The 23,368-nt window shown below is 38.5% G+C and overlaps 1 protein-coding gene across 7 annotated transcripts in view; it reads right to left on the reverse strand.

Annotated features, from left to right (window-relative positions):
- Positions 1-216: 216 nt before the first annotated feature.
- HNRNPR (heterogeneous nuclear ribonucleoprotein R) overlaps positions 217-23,368 on the reverse strand; it is a gene marked incomplete at both ends in the record, with an annotated part of 29,780 nt that continues 6,628 nt past the window's right edge. For 2 of the 7 annotated variants that reach the window (XM_084242593.1, XM_084242592.1), the window contains 6 exons: positions 217-829; positions 961-1,082; positions 3,048-3,197; positions 8,243-8,448; positions 10,755-10,890; positions 12,729-12,905. In XM_084242593.1, coding sequence (XP_084098719.1) covers positions 217-829; positions 961-1,082; positions 3,048-3,197; positions 8,243-8,448; positions 10,755-10,890; positions 12,729-12,905 — 1,404 coding nt within the window. Of the gene's footprint in view, positions 830-960; positions 1,083-3,047; positions 3,198-8,242; positions 8,449-10,754; positions 10,891-12,728; positions 13,025-23,368 lie in introns of all 7 variants that reach the window. The other 5 variants (XM_084242591.1, XM_084242597.1, XM_084242596.1 and 2 more) reach the window with 5 other exon arrangements.

The raw sequence follows: 23,368 nt of genomic DNA on the forward strand, positions 1-23,368 counted from the left end.
GGGAACTCTGCAAGCCCAATAATGTCCAAGAGCATTTATGAAAAGAGAAAAAAAATAAAAAGACTTGAGTATATACACAATAGTGATTTCTTCAGCCAATACAAATGGCAGCAAATTGCTACTTAAAGATGAAACAGTTAAGCCAATTTTTTTTTGAAGAATGTAGATCTAGAGCCAATTGTATCTTGCCAATATCACTTTCAAGCCCTTACTTGTCTATTTCCACTGTTGCCCATAAGTATCCTGATAAAATTCCTGGTTGTCATTATTGTAACCATAGTTACCAGAATAGTCACCACCTTGCTGAAGCGGTTGCTGAGCGATGGGTTGGGAACCCCAGTTCTGTTGGTTGTTCGTCTGACGGCGCTTGGAATCAGGTTGGTTGTACCCATCTGCCTTTCTCTTGCCTCCTACATTGCCCCCACGATTGCCCCGAGCTCCACGGGAACCACGGCCTCTCTGCTGTTGTGCAGGACCCCCTCTTCCACCCCTAGAGCCTCTTGGTGGTCCCAAAGGAGCCCCCCTCTGTGAATAGCCAGCTCTACCTCTTGGAGGTGGTGCTCCCCGCCCCCTTGGTGGTGGTGGAGCACCTCGCCCTCCCCTTCCTCCTCCTCTTCCTCTTACTGCATAGCCATCATCATAGCCGTAGTAGGGATCTTCATAGCCTCCACGATAGTCGTGATAATCATAACCATAGTAATCATCATAGTAATCTTCATAGCCATAGTAATCTGGAGGGTAGCCATATCCACCTCTCCCCCCACCACGACCCCGACCTCTAATTGGAGGTGGCATTCGAGGAGGAGGGTGATAATAATAATCTTCATACCTATCAGTGGAGGGAAGAGAGAAAAAACAAATTACTTTACTTCAATATGTCCTGATTTTGTTTCACTAACCTGACCTCTACTACCAAGTTATCCTCTGTTCACAAGATGTATTACTAAGACGCAGACTCACGCAGTGCTTCTGGAGGCCTGTCGAGCAGCTTGACGCTCTTTCCTTTTCTTGTCTGGTGGCTTGGCTAAGACTATTTCAATTTCTTCTCCTTCTATTTCTTTGCCATTCATTTCATCCATGGCCTATAGAAAATAAGAAAAAGTTAATTTATTCTACAAGTAACAGAGCTTTAAAACATTACTACATACATGTATCTATCTATGCCATGTAACACACTTAATAAACAACTAACTTCACAAATATTTTAATTTGCAAGAGATGAATCTAGGTAGGTTAAAATGTTATGTTTACTTCTTTCCCTCAATCTTACCTTATTATCTCTAAAGTATGTTGAGAACAAAATTAGTAAATAAATGAATATAAATGAACTCCCCCAACTGGGAGTTCTTATTCTTACACTGCTCTTCCATTTTAAAGATCTGAAACACAAATGAGGTTACTGAATGATGTTATCAGTGAATTTCAGATACTGACTGAAAATGCCTGTGTTTCTTCCACAACACTTCACCTGGAACATACTTTGCCTGAACAGTTGAAAGCACAGGAACTAGAAAAGGCCTAACCAGATGAAAACACCTGGAAAGCAGTATCAAAAGGATTCTATGTTCTCGTCTTTATGGTCTTCCACCTTAACAATCTCTGCAACATTTCAAGGTTTGGGTAACAAAATATCACGTCCTCACATTAGCTTTCCTGTTTTCCTATATAGCCTTTTCCTCTTTGGACATACGTTAAAAAACGATCTCTCCATAAAGGGCATTTAGTGCTTCACAAATAACCAAAGATTAAACAGTACTCTTCCAATGTTAATTTTCCTCCTTTGTCACACAAGCTTTTGGCTACCTCCGCTAAACCAATTAAATGGGTGTACAGAAGCGTCCAGGTTTAAAGCAAAAGAATGGCGCATCAGGGCCTCCCCTGGTGGTGCAGTGGTTGCGCGCAGGGTTGCGAGGCTGCCCGCAGCCTCTGCAGCACCAGTTCGGTCCCCGGCCACCGGCGAGGGTCCCACAAAAAAAAAAAAAAAAAAAAAAGACTGGAGCATCAATTCTCTCCTGGTCATCCTGGAGAATGTGATTCCCAGTTGCTAAGCTAGAAATTTCACAGACTTTGGCAAACCACTTTACCAGTTTTTTATTTAGGGAAAACCAATTATCTAACACCAAGTGAATTAAAAGGAATATTTAGAAGGTATAAATTATTAGTTATGTATTCTACATTACTGGAAATTAAAGAAGCCAAACATTAAATCTGTGAATTTTATAAGCAACACTGTTTCACCAACTTCCATCAAAAAGGAAACCAATAAATTCTAACTAATCGTAGATTCTATATGCACTTTTTAAAGCAGTACCCTGGGCAAGAAAACAGAAACTTCCTAAATTAGAAGTTACATCACTCCACCAACAGAATATGGAGAAAAAGAACCAAGACTAAACCACTGAAGATTTATTTTGGGTCCATCTTTCCAATTATATAAAAAAGCGTTCATTTATATTTTGTCTTCTTTTACCACTCTCCTCCCAGGGAACAAGACAAAGAAGAAACTGGAAATTTCACTCATCAAAGATGGTGCTGATCCATTATCAACAGAAAGCAGCAAAGTATCCAAGTTTTACATTCCAGACACCACAAAATATTTTTTCCATACCTTTTATTACTATCATCAAGGAGTAAGTATATCTTAACTATGGAAAATGGTAAAACAGTTAATACTGTAAGAATTTTAAAATTACTAAAATAAAGGTAAGTCTATGACTGTAATATACTGTACCATATACTTTCTTTGATCTACAATCTACAAGCAATGTTGTTAAAATACAGTCATCCCCTAGTTAATATCTACAGGAGCTATTTACCATACTTATTATGTAATATTTCCAAGGCACACTGTCAAATCGTAGGTTTACAAAACCAACAGAGATTAAAATAACTTACCTAGATTACAAACTCAGTAGTAACCCTCTTTCACTTTTTTCATGAAAGATTAGAAAACCTCTTCAGTTATTAAGTTGTTAAAGTCACTTTATATATTTAAGCACATTTCAACAAAATTCAAATATCAAGAAGCAAAATTTCAAAATATCTACCTTAACTGCTGCTCCTCTGTCTTCAAAATGAACAAACGCATAATCTTTCAACTTCTTCACTCTTTCAAGTTTTCCAAATTCAGAAAATGATTTTTCCAATATTTCTTCTGTCACTGTAGTAGCCAAGTTTCTCACAAATAAAACTTTCACCTAACACAACAAATGAACAAAATTGGTAATGGCTACTTAATTTTAGTTTAAGTTTTATATTAAAGTATTTCTTCTTTTCTTCATGACATTAAATTTTTTTCCTCTAAAATATTAAATGCTGAAAGTGCAATTATACTATGAAAACTGCCAAGAAAATTATTCTGATGTTACCAATTATTGGTTCCTTTGCCTGCCCTATCGTTAAAGTAATACTGTGAATAAGACAACTTTTTTTTTTTTTAAAGATTTATTTTTATTTATTTATACAAGCACTGGGTACAGTCAGAAGCGTGGGAGGGTGAGAGAATTCACCAGAGCCAGAGCGGGGAGCAGAGCAGGCAGAAGGACCGAAGGACACTGCTGAGGGGAGCAGCGGGCGGCAGGAGAGGTCTGCGCGCCATGTGGGACCCTCCTCTGGTGGCCAGGGAGCAGCTGGGGATCAAACCGGTGCTGCAGAGGCTGCGGGCAGCTTCGCAACCCAGCGCTCAACCGCTGCGTCACCAGGGAGGCCCTGCATAAGACAACTTTTAAGCAACACATAATTATTACTAAGTTAACTTATAAATTTAACATGGTCTCTAAGTACCCCAGAACAACAATTTTTCTGTTTTCCCCCACTGCTGCTGGATAAACTGATTCCAAGAGTCACAGGGAAAAAGAAGCAAATACAATCAGGAAAAAAAAAAGGGATAAAATTTCAACTACCCTACCAGATACAACAAACTATAGTTTAAATGTTTAAATTACCGAATCATAACAGTATTAATCTACATAAAGTTAAAAACTAAACTCATAACTCATACTGTATGCCAGGATAAGCTACAAATGTAGCAAAAATGTCAATGCAAAAACAAAACAAAACAACAACAAAAAAACAAGGTAGGGGAGACTATGAAGAAGAAAATATGGGTGGTTTCTTTATATAATGTTGCACTAGGGAAAAGCCTTGTGACTTAAAATCTACAAACATATAAACTATAAAGGAGCAATAAATTTAACTACTAAAAATAAATGATTTCTATGTGCCAAAAAAACCAAACAAACAAACAAACAAAAAACCTATGAGCAAGTCAAAAGACAAATTATTTATCAGAGTTCACCTGTCTTTTATCAGAGCACCAAAAATAAGAGAAAGTTCAAAGGAAAAACTCAATAGAAAAACAAGTAGAGGGGCCTCCCTGGTGGCTCAAGGGATTAAGTCTTAGCACTATGGAGCTATCAGCAGACATTGCAGCAGGAGTTCAATCCCTAGCCAGGGAGCTGACCCACATGGATTAGCAGACCTCTCCTGTCTTGCCTGCTGCTCCCCTCAGCAATTTATTTGTCAATCCACCTGTTCTGCTCCCCACCCTGTCTCTGGCGAATTCTCTTACCCTCCACACCTCTGGCCTACACCCCAGCTCCTGTATGCATAAATAAATAAAATCTTTAAAAAAAAAAAAAGTAGAATTCAGAAATACAAGAAGTAAACATTAAGAACTTAAATTCACATGCAGTAAGAGAAACAAACCATAAATGGCTTTGAGATACAATGTTATCAGATTAGCAAAACACATACACTATTTTGGTAAATGTATTTCCCTAGCTGGTAAGAGAGTTAAATGGCACATATCTGTACTACAGAGAATATGGCAACATGTTCATAATTACAAGTGCACAATTCTATCCCTGAGAATCTATCCTCAAGATGTCTGCATTCATAACTGACATGAGAAAAACTTATTCATTATAGTATTGTCATAACAAAAAAGTAAAAAACCCAATGTGCAATTGGTTGAATGTATTGTGGCACAATCAAAGAACAGAGCATTTATGCAGTCACTAAAAACAATGAAGAACGGATTTGGAAAAATTGCCAAGATACAGTTGGTGAGACATTCTCTCCCCCCTACCCCCCATTTTTACATCTCCAAAACCGGGATTCAATTTATAGCTAAAATGAGAGGCAAAAACTATGTCAAACTTTTAAAACTGACAACATTTTATAATTTCTTAGTAATACATACAATGGTACACTGCCTTATGCTGATGAAACAGAATGGTGAATACAAGTATATATCAGTGAATACAGGAGGTTACCAGCAAAGTAAAAACATATACTCCTATTTGCCTAAGGAAGCACTAAAAGGAAAAACCAGACACTAAAACTGGATACCTACGGGGGGGCGTCAAGGGGAATATGGAAGATGGTACTAAATGTGGAAGTGGCACTTTTGGGTTTATATCTTTTTATATAATTTTGATATTTGAACTAAAGAAATATTATTACCCAAACAAACATAGTGAATGGACAAATTGTTGCCTCAAAAAGGGCTACATGAATACAAAAACATTTGGGTAGAGAATATTCTTTCACAGAGGCAAAGGTATCACATTATTTCCACCTCTACTTTTTTTTAAATGTCATATTGAAGTATAATTCTATAATAAACGGATATCTATTAGTTTACTTTTTAGACTCCATAAAAAATATTGTTTCTGAGATTAAACCATAACTTACTGCAAAAAATTACTTGTTGAAATGGTTTAAAATGTGCAATGGGAAAAAGACCCCTAACGAAAGATATAGGTAGGCTTAGGTTCTGGGTGACTATCTAACTGACTCAATTTGGCAAAATGTCTTCAGTGAATTATAACTGGAAAAATGAAGAGCAGAAACTTTACTGGGTAAAAATGCCCCCCTACTCCCCAATTAGGAAACAGCAACAGAATCAGTATCATTCAATTGTGTTTATTCAAGCAGATACTATTCAAGTTTATAGAGATCTCCTTTTCATTCTGACACTTTTTTTGATCCAGGAAGAAATAGTTAATAGAATAAAATCTTGAGGTTTTCTAACCCTACAGAAAAATTTAGGATGAACATCAATCTGAAAGGTTACACGGAGCAGCAGCACATCCAGTCTTTTTGGTTCATCCTCAATGAATTGTCTTTGCTTAACACAAAGATGTCTTCTGCCTACAAAAACCATCATATTACTATAAACCAAGGGTTTCCACTAAACTCATGGGAGGAAAATTGCCTCTTCACTAGCTAGCATAAAATGCTTGAGGAAAAGATTTCTTAGTCCAGATGAATCCAACCACTACTTTAAGGCCATCCACTGAGTTGCTGCCTACCGATAAAGAAGAAACATACGCCAAAATACTCACTAAAAACAGTAGCGATGCAACTGTGATGTGTCCCTTCAATCTTTGGACTCACTCAGTAAAGTCTAAGAATCAGAACTCCTGGGGCCTCCCTGGTGGTGCAGGGTTAAGACGCAACCTATGAAGCTAACCGCAGGCACTGCAGCATGAGTTTGATTCCTGGCCAGCCAGGGAGCAACCCACATAGCGCAGCAGACCTCTCCTGACTCACCCCGCTGCTCCCCTCAGCAGTGTATTTCAGTCAGTCTGCCTGTTCTGTTCCCCACTCTGTCTCTGGTGAATCCTCTCACCCCCCTGCACCTCTGGCTTGTGCCCCAGCTTTTGCACGCATAAATAAATAAATCTTTAAAAAAAAAACCAGAAATCCTCACATCATCATTTACCAGGCAAAGATCCCAGCAATGTAAGCAGAGCTCTTAAGGAGGGAAAGAGCCTGCTACAGGCTCTGCCACACATATTTTGCCACCACATACAACAGAAACATAGTAACCCTTTGCCTTTCTTCATGGGAACAATACTCTAAAGGAATCTGATGATTCAAAAACAAAGGCTTAAAAAATATTAAATCTACCCCACCAACTGGGAGAACATTTTTGCACCCAACACTAATGATAAAGGACTGATCACAAAAATCTGCAAAGAGCTGATGAGACTCAACAACAACAAAGAAAATAATCCAGTCAAAAAATGGGCAGAAGAGCTTAAAAGAAACTTCTCTGAAGAGGAAATGCAAATGGCCAACAGGCATATGAAAAAATGTTCAACATCACTTGTCATCAGGGAAATGCAAATCAAAACTACCATGAGATACCATCTTACACCAGTGAGAATGGCACATATTAAAAAAACTAGCAACAACAAATGTTGGCGAGGGTGTGGAGAAAAAGGAACTCTTCTGCACTGTTGGTGGGAGTGCAAACTGGTCCAACCACTGTGGAAAGCTGTGTGGAGATTTCTGGACCTACTAAACATAGAGCTTCCATATGACCCAGCAATTCCACTCCTAGGTATTTACCCAAAGGACACAGAAACATCAATTCCAAAGAACACCTGCACCCCTATGTTTATAGCAGCACTGTTTACAATAGCTAAGCTTTGGAAACAACCCAAATGCCCAAAAATAGATGACTGGATCAAGAAGATGTGGTACATATATACCATGGAATATTACTCAGCATTCAAAAAAGATAAACACATGCAATTTGCTGCAACATGGATGGCGCTGGAAGGGATCATGCTCAGCGAAATAAGCCAAAAAGAAAAAGAAAAATACTGGATGGTCTCACTCATAGCAGGAATCTAGAAAACTTAAATAAGGGACCAGGAAAATGAATAACTATAAGAAAGTGAAAATCAAAATCAACAAAAAACTATGAACCAGAGACACTTTTAGGGGGGAGGGGGCGGGAGGGGAGGGATTGGGGTCAGAATGGGGGGCTGCAATTGTATGGGGAATATAACAATAAAATTTATAAAAAAAAAAAAAAATTAAATCTAAATAATTCATGGGAAGCGCAAGCCAACGAGGATTAGCATCCATTATCTCTAAAACATTACTTTTCTCTTAAGAGAATGAGTGTTGTTTTTTCCTAAACTCTGTATTCCTTATAATATCTAGCACTAAACAAGTTCTCGATGCATATAAAAATACTTAATTAAAGGAATTTCATTTTAGTTTATTTGGTACATTCACTATGCAGGAAAAAGGATGATTAATGGAAATACATGGATAGCAAGACAGGCTGTTAAGTCTGATGTTAAAGCAAGTCCTTGCCTAAGTAGTAAGATTAAGAGCTACAATTTCTATTTAACATGAAATTCAAAATATCTGACCTTTATTCTGAATACATAATTTAAATGATATCCACATCCCCATCCCAAGCAACTATATTTACCTTAGCCATGACTTCTGGATCTGGTTCTTCCACAGGGTCAGCCCATTCAACTGTAACTACATTTCCCCATACTTTAACTTTTCCACTCATCAGCCGGCGTCTGGCTTGTGCTGCTGACTTGTGATCCTCATATTCAAGGAAGCAGAACCCCCGATTCTTCTTTTTGTCATCGGGTTGATGATAGAGAATAACGTCCACCAAACCCTCTGTTAAACCAACAGCCAGATATATAAGCCAAAAGCATCCACCACACATCTAGAGATTAGGCAGATCTAAATCCACTTGCTGAAGAACAAAACTGATTGACTAATTACCTAGTAGACAATTAAATCAGTAATATTATTAGATATGGAGTTTAGGATGGTATTTTATGTTATATTTTAAGGATCCTGATGCTATAGCCATGAATAAGCCCAACTACTTTATTTTAACAAATAACATTCCACAATGTTGTAGCATAATTGATGGACCATTACCTTCTAATTTAAGAAAACGCTGCCAAGAAACTTAAAAACAAATTATTAATATAATTCTAAAAGAACTAATATTCAACAACTAATCATGACCAAAAATCATTCTTGAATCTAATTTATTGTTTTTACCAAAACCAAAAATGACTGCTCAATACTGGTACCCCATTAGTTCTTTCTGTACCCTCAAGCTTTCCATGTATAATAATACTATCCATGTATAATAATACTTCTCTGGGTAATATCAGCTAGTCCCTACTTTAAAATGCTATCTAAATCCCTAAAAATGTCCAGAATTTATTTCTAGCCCAGACTTAGATATTCCAAACATGTTCTAAATTGTACTACCCATCCCCAAATTTGTCTTCTTTAGACTTCCCTTTTTAATAGGCCATGCGATCTTCTCAGTTTTCATTCTTAATTTTTCCTTTCCTCATCTCTCTCATCCAATTCTAAGACCATCTATGCCTTTCCATCGCTACTGCTACTACCCTAGACCAATCTTCTATACAAACTACAACAACCGACTCAACTAACTTATTAACTTCTACTCTTAATCCCTCCCCAAAGTCATTATCTACACAGCAGCAGAAATAATATTCTGTAAACATGGACATGTTACTTCCTGCTTAAGATCTTTTAGTACCTTTTCTTTTATTATACATACAATAAAATCCAAACTCCTTCATCTGCCTCCTTTAGCTCAGAGAACTATGCCCTTAATTCTATCTTTTAACAACATAGGTCTTTTCTCTATTACTTTAATAGGCCAAATTCTGTTTTGCTTGGACCCTTCACATGTGTTGCTTTCCTGGAATGACCATCCCTTTGCTCTTTGTATCCTATATCCTCCTCATTCTCCAGGTCTTGGTTGAAATGTCACTGTATCAGAAAAGCCTTCATAATCATTGAAACCAGAACAATACTTCTCTAAAAAAATCCTTCATTTCCCTCTTCAGTGCTTACCATTATGTGTAAATATTTAATTTTTGTTTTATCTCCTTTCCCAGAATGTAAGCACTACAAGGGCAGAGAACAGTTCTTTTATTCACCAGTGTATCCCAGCACATAGCACAATGCCAGCACTAGGTAAACACTTTAAGAAATAAATAGAATTAAGCCACAAAGGAGCTGACACATAATAATAAAGTAATGAGGTCAAAGAACTGTGCCACTGGGGGTATTTGACCAACACAATTATGATGGATAGAGGCAGTGGCTAAAAAGTGGGACACTAAAAGTCAAAATTTAGAGAGAATTCTGGTGGCAAGATCCAGAATGTGATCTGGATATAAGGGCACTGAATTAAGGACTGGCAATGAGTATGTCATAAAACTAGGAGGCTGGAGGTGGATAGTTTATTCACAAAGAAGTTAAAGGTACTAAGGAAAAGTTAATTTGTAGCAGAAAAAGATGGTTAACCAAAGGGAATTTTTGATCACCAGGATAACAACAGATGACAGATTCAAGGAAGGGGTAAAAGAGTATGTCTGGAACAGTGTTTTTTAAAACTGCAAAACTAGCATTAGTGGATCTCCACCAGTATTTTAAAAATCAAACAGAAGAGAATAGGAATATAAGACTATATCATATGTAAAAGTGCGGTTTCATTAACTTTTGTTTCAATTGTATATAAACATACCTGTATACCTATGATACAAAAAAGTACTTCTCAATTCCATGGATTTAGAATTGGAAATTCTGAAAAATCTGATCTGGACAAGCCAACATGAAGGAGGATAAAAACCCTCAGCCCTTGTGCACACTGAATGCCAGAGGGGAAAAGTTTTCATTTGAGGCCTACAGGGCAAAGGCACTGGTAAAAGCCAAAATTCAATGAAAAGTTCAATAAAGGCAAAGAAGTGAAACCCACAGTCCAAGAAACTTAGGACTTTTTTTAATTACTTAGACCAAGCTACTATAAAGGAGAAAATTTAAATAATAGAGATTTGAATTCTTAGAATATATAGCTGCCTCTTTTGCATTTATAAATAGCACCACAGATTTCCCAAAACTAATTTCTAAATACATTTTTGTTTTACCTGTGACTTTACTGAATTCTTCAAGAATGTTTTCTTTAGTCTTATTCTTCGGAATTGATCCAACAAAAAGTCTGTTGTTTGCCACAGAAATGCACACTCCAAGATGTTTACCAGGGCGAATTTCATAGCTGTCACACTGCAAGGAAGAACCAGACACCCCACAACCACCCCAAACTCAGGACAACTGATCTTAATAAAAATATTTAACAATTCAAGGTCAAACACTCGTTATTTCGTGAAGTGACCCAATTCCCTCATGCTTACCATAATATAAGTGTGTATTTTCAAACTTCACTATTATTGCCTCTCATTTTAGTTTGGGATTTATTAACCCTCACTGCTCCTCCATATATAAATGACTGAAAGTTATTCACTTTATTAATAAAAAGATATTATTTCATATTTTACTTTAATCTATTTGAGGTTTATTCTCCAGAGAATTTCAAGGTAAGTACCTGAGACTGATGATTCAGGTTCCTTAGAGAGGAAATTATAGACAAGCCATAGGCAAAATTAACAACACATAAAAAGTGACAAATATGTTTTACCAATGCAACAGAAATTTATCAGAATGTCACACTTTATACAAAACATTTCTAAATATATACCAAGGTTTAAGGTGCAAATCAAACACAATACTTTCAAATTTTATGAAATAATAATAAAAAATGTTTTATTTAAATCATTATGGTGATGGTTTCTTTGATAAATAAGCTTCTTATGCTTTTAACATTACCCATTAACTTGCTACAAGATAGACACAATTATTTGAAAAATAAAATCATCCATGTTACCAGAAATGAGGAAACAAAGCTTTGAAAACTTCTCAGTATCAAATAAACAATTCAGAAGGAAGAATACATAATGAAACTAAAATCTGAGTCAAGCTAGAAATGGAACTAAATTTCAAGGAAACTAATAAAATCCAAAAGTCTTGGTTAAAGAGGCCACCCATTCTAGAAGAACTAGAACTAGACTAAATGAGGACTTTGAATGTCTGGCAAAAGAGTATGCCAAAAGACAATGACACTGTAATCCTAAATTACATATATGATTGTATCTATGTACAGTAACAGTGAAAAAGATAAACTTAATTTGCAGAACTCTGTTGCTGCTGCTGCTCTACTGCTACAAAACAAATACAAATGGTGAAAGGCCTTGAAAAAGGAAAATACTGGTGGCACAAGGGGTTCATTCACAGCACTGAAGCTATCTATCTGCAGCCACTGCAGCATGAGTTTGATCCCCAGCCAGGGAGCTAATCCACATGGCACAGCAGACCTCTCCTGTCTCACCCGCTGCTCTTCTCAGCAGTGTATTTCAGCCAATCTGCCTGTTCTGTTCCCCACTTGTCTTTGGTGAATCCTCTCAAACCCACCTTTCCCCCCAATACCTCTGGCCTGTGCCCGAGCTCTTTTATGCATAAGTAATTCAATCTTTAAAAAAAAAAAAAAAAAAAAAGGAAAATACTAAAAGACTGGTTGTAAGATAGCAGAAAAGGAGAAAAAGATTTAAACAGAGAGGACTGAGGGTCTGGGAACAAAACGAGCAAGAATTAACAGAAAACAGTGTGATTAGGCTGTGACAAAAATAAAAGATTCACAGCCATTTTCTGAACTGTCCTAAAAGTCATTGTTGCTCATTGTCATGTTTGCCAGAATCCACCTCAGTCTTGATTACACTTTAAGAATCCTAAAGTTTAACATTTAAAGTCCAAGACAGAACTGTAGTAACCAAATATTCAAATGAAACTTTAAGAATTATAGGAGACTTTCTAACATTATTTCTTGGATTTTTTTTGTTTTTGTTTTTTACTTTATCAGAAAAAAAAAGAACAAAGATCAGATACGAACTCAGTCAATATAAAAACATTGAGGTAAAAACAAAAGAAATGAAACTTAAATTCAAGCATTTTAAATTGAGGTAATTCTCTCAAATAATGACAGGGATACTTTTTTTTTTTTAATCACATACCAGTTTAACAGCTTCCTGTGCAGCTTCCTTTCCACAGAATGTGATAAACGCATACCCTCTGTTCTGACCAGACAGTGGATCCATCATAAGACGCAGATCCCAAATGGGACCAGCCTTTTCAAAAAGGGGCACCAGCTCATCTTCATATAAATCTCTTGGTATTTTACCCACGAAGACCTGAAATAAAATCTGTGTTAGAACCCCAACATACACATTTGATTTTAGCACTATAACGTCTAATTTCTTTTTTTGTAAAAAGGGTGGGGGCACAAAGAATGGAGATAGTTCAAATCTTTCTAATCTAACCCTAATTTTTATTATAATAGTCTCAACTTGTCAACATAGAACCATTTTCTATACAGAAAAATGAAAACTGATTAGTAAGTATGTGCCAATTCTCTACTAGCAACTCAGTTTCAAAATTTTACAATCTGTCATTTTATTCCCAAAAATAAAGGGCATGTATGTATATCTACAGAACTTCAGTGTCTGCATTTTCACAAAAACAGTAACTGCATGAAGGATTGATGTGGTCTTCCTAGTTTTTCTCAACTCTAAAATCTTTACTACTTAAACTTCAGTGTTTTGATCTCTCTAACAGAATTTTAAGGTGTGAAAAAATTCATCATCTGATGATTTGATCCATTAAATTATTTTAAATTATGGAAGATTAAATTATAGAATAAAAAATTAGACTCAAACAATTATATATCCTCAGTATTTAATATGTAATATGAGACAATTAAATCCAAGTTTCACCTTATCAGCAACATGTTTTCATTTACAATCCAAATTAAAATAATTTTTAAACAATTTTTTTTGCAATTTTTTTGCCTCCCCTGGTGGCGCAGCAGTTGAGTGCTGGGCTGCGAGGCTGCCCGCAGCCTCCGTAGCACTGGTTCGATCCCCGGCCACCGGCAAGGGTCCCACATGGTGCGCAGACCTCTCCTGCCGCGCCCGCTGCTCCCCTCAGCAATGTATTTTGTCAGTCTGCCTGTTCTGTACCCTGCTCTGGCTCTGGTGAATTCTCTCACCCTCCCACACTCCTGACTGTACCCAGTGCTAGTACAAATAAATAAATATTAAAAAAAATTTTTTTTTTGCATAGAAGAACTGGGGTGTAGACCAGAGGTGCAGGCAGTGAGAGGATTCACCAGAGACAGATTTACTGACATACACTTCCCAAGGAGAGCAGTGGGAGAGATGAGAGAGGTCTGCTGAGCCATGTGGGTAAGCTCCCTGACCAGCGATCAAACTCAGGCTGTAGAGCTGACAGCACTGAGACTTAACCCCTTGCGCCACGCCACCAGGGAGGCCCAAACTCAAAATCTTAAGAGAGTTAAAAAAAATTAGTGTTTGCACAAGAGATGACATCTAAAAACTGACTCAAGGAAGCTGAAATTGTTAGTGTACATTAACACAATCCTTTTCAAAATAATTAGCTCACTGTCACTGCTGCTATGATAACTAACACTTGAGGTCTTCTCTTGAATCCACTGCATGGTTCTTAGACACCAGCTATTTTTCTATCTCCTAAAAGTATCCAGTCTTCATCCACTAAATCTCATTCTATCCAGATTATACAAGAAAGCCACTGGTTTCCTCATTTTCTTCCCTCGTGGTCTTAAAAACCTATTTCAAGGGCCTCCCCAGTGGCACAGTGGTTGAGCGCTGGGCTGCGAAGCTGCCCGCAGCCTCTGCAGCACTGGTTCAATCCCCGACTGCCGGGCGAGGGTCCTACATAGTGCGCAGACCTCTCCTGCCGCCCGCTGCTCCCCTCAGCAGTGTACTTCGGTCCTTCTGCCTGCTCTGCTCCCCGCTCTGGCTCTGGTGAATTCTCTCACCCTCCCATACTTCTGACTGTACCCAGTGCCTGTATAAATAAATAAATAAATCTTAAAAAAAAAAAAAAAAAAAAAAACCAAAAACCTATTCCAACATCTATCTCCACTTCTTTCTTTACACCTCAGGAAAGAGACTTACTTCCTTTTCATGGTTAACTCCTTAACACTAGTAGTATAAATAAGCCCATTTCTTCTGGAAATCATTCCAAACTATTATTCCTTCAACTCTCCTATTTTGCTCAGTACATCCTTTCCTTCCCACTGGTTCCTTTGTCTTCAAACATGCCAAATATCCTAAAACAAAACAAATTACAAACAAGCAAAACCTGCTACTTTCTTTAGCCTATATTATATATTTTGCTTTGCTTTTTTTTTTAAGATTTATTTATTCATACATACAAGAACCAGGGTACATGCCAGATGTGCGGGAGGGCGAGAGGATTCACCAGAGACACAGCGGGGAACAGAACAGACAGACTGACTGAAATACACTGCTGAGGGGAGCAGCAGGCAAGACAGGAAAGGTCTGTAGCGCCATGTGGGTTATCTCACCGGCTGGCCAGTCACAGGGATCAAACCCGTGCTGCAAACGCTAATTTTTTTTTAACTCTTTTCCTTTTCTTTAAAAGCTTTGACTACATGGCTCTAACTTTTATTACACACATGCAGTTATTCTATTCAACCCATCTAGTACATGCTTAGCTCTGTGAAGATACAAAAAGTACACGAGACTAGAAGGCATTAACTGTATGATATCCCTGAAGAGCTGTTTCTCTTAAGACAGTTGAAAATGCACTCTGGAAAGTATGTGGCATCACTATTCTAAATAGAACAGCTAAGTAGCTCTCTAAAATTGGCTTCTGCCTCTAACTCTCACACTCAACCGCACGCCCGAATGTCACCAGTGGACGGAATTTCCAAGCCAGCAGTCCTTCCCTCAGTCTCATCGCTCCTGCCTGCTCAACAAGTTTTTTGTTTTTTTCCAACAAGTCTTTTAACACTGGTGGTGCTACCTTCTAAAAATTCTTTTCCCTTAAATTTTCAGGATCCTCCATTGACCTGGTCTTATCTTCAGTTCTCTATCCTTTCAATGGTGAGTCTTTTATCCACGTAATAATCTGTATGTTTACCAAAATCATGGCTCCATCTCCTAGTCATCACTGTATTTCCTTCAGTTTTAAAGATCATGAACTCCTGAAGCCTATAACTATGCAGCTATCTTCCAGACCTACACCCCAAGACCAAACTCTGTATCTCCAACTGCGCATTAATCATTTCCTCTTGGTTTTCCCAATTTTACCTCAAATAATCAGTAAGTCTAGTGATATCAATTTTTGCTTATAGATACATATACACATATGGATAACTGTGTATCAGAATACTAAGTGGTTAATGCATGAAAAAACTGTTCCAATTTTATTATTTTTCCTTAATTATATTTTCTAAATAATCTATGATAAAGATATAACACATTTGTTTTTCTTTTAAAGATTTATTTATTTATGCATATAAGAACTGGGGTGCAAGCCAGAGATGCAGGGGCTGACAGGATTCACCAGAGAAAGAGTGGGGAGCAGAACAGGCAGATCCACTGAAATACCCTGCCAAGGGGAGCAGTAGAAGAGACAAAAAGAAGTCTGCTGCACCATGTGGGTTACTTCCCTGGCAGGGGATCAAACTTGTGCTGCAGTGGCTGCAGAAAGCTTCATAGAGTGAGTCCTAACCCCTTGCCCAACCAGGGAGGCCCAAAGATATAGTACCTTTGTAACAAATGTTTCCTTTTTCCAAAAGTCAAAATGACTAACACCCACCCATATCAATTGGCTACTCTCATTTTCTCTATTTCTTTTGGGAAAGCAAATCCCCATCTCCAAGATGACTGACAAAAGTCCCCATCCATAAACAAAAACCTCAGATATTTAAAATGCCTCCACTACCATTCATGTCTAATTTATTTTTTAAGCATCAGATTAAGGTTGCTCCAATGCAATAATGCCTAGCATACACAAATGGTTCCCTTCCCTCCTTCTCAGAGAACTTGTTCAAACTTTCATGAGACAAGTACTCACAGAGCCTGGACTCACATGCCATGTATTTTTTTGAAATTATAGAAATACAGTGACTAGGTCTTTATGAGATTTGTATTCTACTAAGAAAGACAAAAACAAAAAACCAAATACTGGGCCTCCCCGGTGGCCAAGCTGCCCGCAGCCTCTGCAGCACCGGTTCAATCCCCGGCGACCGGGCGAGGGTCTCACATGGCACGCAGACCTCTCCTGCCGCCCACTGCTCCCCTCAGCAGTGTACTTCTTGTCAGTCTGCCTGTTCTGCTCTCCCCTCTGGCTCTGGTGAATTCTCTCACCCTCCCGCACTTCTGACTGTACCCAGTGCTTGTATAAATAAATAAATCTTTAAAAAAAAAAAAAAAAAAACCAAATACCAATGACTCCAGGAGGTGTTCAATACTAAGGGAAAAAAAAGCAAGGAAAAGGAGTAAATGACGAGGAGACATTATATTTTAATTAGAAGAGCCTCCCTGAGACAGTAACTTTGAACTGAGACCTAAGACAGAAAATCTGTGGAAAGAGCTTTCCAAGGTGAAAGACAAGTACAAAAAAACTGGCGTACACTTAACATAGATGAAGAATAGCAAACAGGTCAGTGACGACAGAATAGAAAGTCTAAACAGGAGACAGTGTCGGGAAAGAGAGAAAGTGGCCCGACTAAGGACTCAGTTATAACTGGAGTGAGGAGTTTGAATTTTATCCTGTATGTGTTGGGAAGACATCAGAGGATTCTGAACAGACAAGTGACTGAGTGTGATTTATGTTTTAAAAGGAATATTCTAGTAGCTGGGTAGAAAATGGATTGCAGGGCCTCCCTGGTGGTGCAAGGGGTTAAGTCTTGGCACTATGAAGCTATCAGCAGCACTGCTGCACGAGTTTGATCCCCAGCCAGGGAGGTGACCCACATTGCACAGAAGACCTCTGATGTCTTACCTGCTGGTCCCCTCAGCAGTGTATTTCAGTCAATCCACCCGTTCTGTTCCCCACTCTGTCTCTGGTGAATCCTCTCACACCCCTGTACCTCTGGCCTGTACCCCAGTTCTTGTATCCATAAATAAATGAATCTTTTTTTTTTTTTTAAAAAAAGAGCATTTATTTATGTATATATATATAAGCACTGGGTACAGTCAGAAGTGTGGGAGGATGAGAGAATTCACCAGAGCCAGAGAGGGGAACAGAACATGCAGACTGACGAAGTACGCTGCTGAGGGGAGCAACTGGCGCGGCGGCAGGAAAGGTCTGCGTGCCACATGGGACCCTCGCTGGCAGCCAGGGATCAAACTGGCGCTGCAGGGGCTGCAGGCAGCTTCGCAGCCCAGCACTCAACCGCTGCGCCACCAGGGGAGGCCCATGCATAAATAAATCTTTTTTAAAAATGGATTATATGGAGAAACAGAAAGACTGTGAGAAATAATGAGTTTTTAACTTATGTTGGGATTCAAATCTACATTTCAGTTACCTATCAGTTAGTCTCAATATCCTTACATGTAGGAATAGCACCAGCACAAGAGGGTTCAATTTCCATGTAAGCAGAGTCCACATCTTAGTTCTCATTTTATTCCCACTACTAAACACTGTGCCTGGGAAATAACAGCTGCACTTTTTTTTTTTTTTAAAGATTTATTTATTTTTATTTATACAAGCACTGGGTACAGTCAGAAGTGTGGGAGGGTGAGAGAATTCACCAGAGCCAGAGCGGGGAGCAGAGCAGGCAGAAGGACCGAGGTACACTGCTGAGGAGAGCAGCGGGCGGCAGGAGAGGTCTGCGCGCCATGTGGGACCCTCCTCCAGTGGCCGGGGAGCAGCCAGGAATCGAACCCGTGCTGCAGAGGCTGCGGACAGCTTCGCAACCCAGCGCTCAACTGCTGTGCCACCGGGGAGGCCCAAGCTGCACATTTTTTAATGACAATATAGATGAGCATTTACCTCACACTGTTAATTTATTTACTAATTCTGCCCCTTCTCTCCTACTTGGTCCAGCAACAATTTTATCACTATCTCCCCCCCTTTATACATGGATCATTCTCATTCACACACACGTTATAATGTGTCCCCATTATAAATTAAAACAAAAATATATTTTAACTACAACACCTTCTAGCTATTGTCCTTTTGCTCAAAAGGGCAGGACACACCTGTAATTCAAATTCCTCATCTCCCACTCTCTTGAATCTTCGCCAAATCTGGTTTTTACGCCATTCTTTTCAACCATTTATGGCATCCATGTTGCCACACTATCAATTATCAGCCCCCCATCTTGCTTGGTAATAAGTTTTTATAACTGAATATCCCTCCTGTGAAAGCTTTCTTCATTTGACCTATGGGACACCACCCGTTTCTTCTCTTACCTTACTGGCTCTTACTAAGTCCCCTATACTAGTCCAATCTCATCTCTGTAAATGTTGGAGGACTGCACATTTCAGATCTCAGACCTTTTCTCTAGCTACACATACTTGCTTGGTGACCACATCCAAACTCACAGTTTTTAAATACCACCCAAATGTTTATGCCTCCCACGTTGAAATCTCCAGTTAGAACTCTCCCCAGAAACTCTAGGAGCACATAAGTAACTGTTCACTCAACAATTCCACTTAGAGATCTAAGACACACCAAGCTCACAAAAATGTCCAGAACTAAAACATTACCTTTCAATCCTATTAATCTACTCTTCTCTACAGCCTTCCTCACTAAAAAAAAAGCTACAGGTAAAAGGTGTCCTAACACAAGAAATACACAAGGATAATTAGTTATTAATTTTGAAATGTGTTTTCTGGAGTGCACTAGGTTCCCTGACCTAATCTAGCTAAGTATTTTTTTTATATTTGAGGGTATCTGAATATTTTTAAAAATCGTTCAGGGAAGTAAATTTGGCTTTATATTGTTTCTAATAACACAATGCAATGGTGCTACATAATTACATCATTCAACAACCATATTCTCTCCCTTACCCATTACAAATACATGTAAAGCAAAGACACAAAACATAAATGGTACTATGACAATGTAATTTTGGGGACTCCCTCCCTGGTGGTGCAAGGGGTTAAGTCTCAGCACTATGAAGCTATCAGCAGCCACTGCAGCACAAGTTTGATCCCCAGCCAGGGAGGTGACCCACATGGCACAGCAGACCTCTCCTGTCTTGTCTGCTGCTCCCCTCGGTGGTATTTCAGTGGATCTGCCTGTTCTCTTCCCCACTATCGCTGGGGAACCCTCTCACCGCCTCCCCCCCACACCTCTGGCCTACACCCCAGCTCTTGTATTCATAAATATAGAAAATAAATCTTTAAAAAAAATGTACTTTGACACAATTAAGTGAGGAAACTGTCAGATCGTATTACTTATAGGTAATACTTGTGCCTGTATTTTTAGAATGAGGTTTGCCTCATTAGGCATAGCTAAAGTAAAAAAATATGTATTTTCAGAAAAAAAAATATGTATTTTCAGGACCAAGTAATTTAATGATTAATCATTTTCCATTCGTAAGACCAAGGTTCTTATACTCTAAAGTATCATTTGAATGTTAGAATACAGCTTAAATGATTTTCAAAATACTTTGTTTTACTTCAGAAGAAACATCAACAAACCTGTGGTCAACAGAGTCCCCAATATTATAATCAATGAGTCTATAAAGAAAACAAGCCATAAATAAACAAGTCCATAAAGAAACAACTGGCTTAACGGAGAAAAGAGATAGCCTTATTTTAAGATAACTTAGGACATTAAAAGAACTTAAAAGGCAAAAAATAAACATTCAAAAACCAATTAAGTACCACTCCTTAATCAACTAAAATGAAACAGAAATGTTTTCTTTTTTAAAAAAGATTTATTTTCAATTATTTATGCATACAAGAACTGGGGTGTAGGCCAGAGATGAGGGGTTGCACCAGAGGATTCACCATAGATACAGTGGGGAATAGAACAGGCAGATCTACCGAAATACACTGCTAAGGGGCAGCAGGCGAGACAGGAAATGTCTGCTGCACCATGTAGGTCTGCTCCCTGGCCTGGGATCAAACTCATGCTGCAGTGGCTGGTGATAGCTTGATAGCACTGAGCCTTCAACCCCTTTGCTACCGGCGAGGCCAATAGAAATGTTTTCTTTTTATCACTTCGTTGGTCCTTGACTCATTCTGGCTCCATATGAGCTGTTTAGAGTAAGCACTCAGTCATGTATAGTAATCCTCCCCCCTTCAGAACCAACACAATTTAGTGAATACTAAGTTTTGGCTGTCTACTATCTATCCCCTCAATTACTTCAACAGCAATAGAAGCCCTCTGAGGTTCCAGAGGAAATCAACAGAAGTAATCAATGACTGAATGGAGTCTTCTGAGTATTTAACTAGGGTTCCTCCACTATCATTCTCACTTAGTATTTTGAAAACACAGCAGTTTTTCCTTATACATGATTCAATTCAGGTCCTAGAAAGTATTATTCTTTTTGGTCTTTCTTTAACATACCAGTTCTGTAGCATTTTCATTTTAAGTTAACTACTTAGCAAGAATTAAATCTCATATCGACTTCTTTTGAATTCTTCCCAGAACCTTCCAGTACACATTTTAAACATGTGATAAGTCATTATATCTGTGTCAATGGAAACAAATTTACAGGACCTGCTTCCCCAAAAGACGTATTATTAATACCAGTTGAAGAATAAAAAAATACTACACTTTCTCTTTACCCTGTCAAGAAAAGTGAAAGAACAAAAACCTAATTCTCACAGAACCAAAAATGTCATCAAGTAAAACCAATTTATGTACTAAATCTATCAGTAACCCAGTATGTTAACAATCTCCCAATTTTGTGGTTTTTCAAAACTTCAATTTACAGTAAGTATAAACCAAATCTCATTAAACCTAACTTCATGGAAGGAACACAAAACGTCACACCAAGATTTGGTTGTAACAAACTGCTTGACTGGAGTGGCTTAGGCTGGTAATCTCAGGTAGGAATTTTAATTTAACACCTGCTATATGTAACAATATACAAGAAAATACATCTTTCTCCTAGTGAGACAATGCAACAGAATACACACAAATTTTATAATTAGTATACCAAGTATTTGTTTCTAATTGAAAAATAGTTCATCCTATTATATTCTTGAATTGCTTCCAGGAAAATCTTAGGGATCTAGCAAACTCCATCATATTTATATCAAGCAAAGATAAAAAACAAAAGTCCCCATTACTGAGCTCACCAATGAAACCAATCTAAAGGGCTAAGAGAGTTCATGTCTATAATTAAAAAGCAGATGCAACCAACTAATTTTACACCAGGCTGTGACGAGCATATCAATATTACATGGAATTTATCTTATTCATAAAGATTTTATAACTAGTTGAGAAAACAAGACAAGATAAATGTAAAGACTGGTTAAAAGGATTTCACACACTATAGGGATAGTATAATTAATTCTTTCAAATTGTATTTCCCTCTTGGAGGTGTCCTATTTTTATTCATTTGATATGAGTATTTAAGGGAAGGGGGAAAATCCTCATGTGCAGAACAAAATTTAAAACTATTAGAAACATACATATCCTGTAGGAGTTCAAGAAGTAAAAAAGTTGAACTGTATTTTGGTATTATTTACAAATATTAAAAACGTGGCTTTCAAAGAGTTCACAAGATACATAGAACATTAAAGATGAAGGATGGCAGAAGAAGGATTAATCAGAGAACAAAAGTGAAAAAAAGACCAAAGTATAGTTCACTTGTACACTATTTTTATAGTATTTGCTCCTATGAGGAATTCTGATGGCTCAGAGCCCCAATTCCAACTTGATGGGTAATTATATAACACCAAGTAATTTAGAGCAGTTTTCATATTCAAAATAATCAAAATGCAGTTGATGGGCCTCTCTGGTGGCGCAAGGGGTCAAGATGCAATTTATGAAGCTATCCACAGCCACAGCAGCACGAGTACGATTCCCAGCCAGCCAGGGAGCTACCCACATGTTGTAGCAGACCTCTCCCGACTCACCTGCTGCTCCCCTCAGCAGTGTATTTCAGTCAATCCGTCTGTTCTGTTCCTCACTGTCTCTGCTGAATCCTTTAACCCCCCCTTAACTCTGGTCTGTATCCCAGTTCTTGTATGCATGAATAAATAAATCTTTAAAAAAATTTTTTTAAATGTAGTTTAGGGCCTCCCCAGTGGCACAGCAGTTGAGCTCTGGGCTGCAAAACTGCCTGCAGCCTCTGCAGCTCCGGTTCGATTCCCGGCTGCCAGTGAGGGTCCCACCTGGCGCGCAGACCTCTCCTGCTGCACCACTGCTCCCTCAGCAGTATACTTCATCAGTCTGCCTGTTTTGCTCCCTGCTCTGGTTCTGGTGAATCTCTCACCCTCCCGCGCTTCTGACTGTACCCAGTGCTTGTATAAATAAATAAATATTTTTAAAAATCAATAAAATAAAATGTAGCTGATTCAGTTATCATAAAAAAAGTACGTTTATAGTCCCTTTTAATAATGCTATTAAGAAACAGAATATTGGCCTCCCCGGTGGCGCAGCGGTGCAGCGCTGGGTTGCGAAGCTGCCCGCGGCCTCTGCAGCACCATTTCGATCCCCGGCTGCTCCCCAGCCACCAGAGGAGGGTCCCACATGGCGTGCAGACCTCTCCTGCCGCCCACTGCTCCCCTCAGCAGTGTACTTCGGTCCTTCTGCCTTCTCTGCTCCCTGCTCTGGCTCTGGTGAATTCTCTCACCCTCCTGCGCTTCTGACTGTACCCAGTGCTTAT

Source organism: Talpa europaea (genome assembly GCF_964194135.1).
Source record: "Talpa europaea genome assembly, chromosome: 9".
Taxonomy (NCBI): Eukaryota; Metazoa; Chordata; class Mammalia; order Eulipotyphla; family Talpidae; genus Talpa; species Talpa europaea.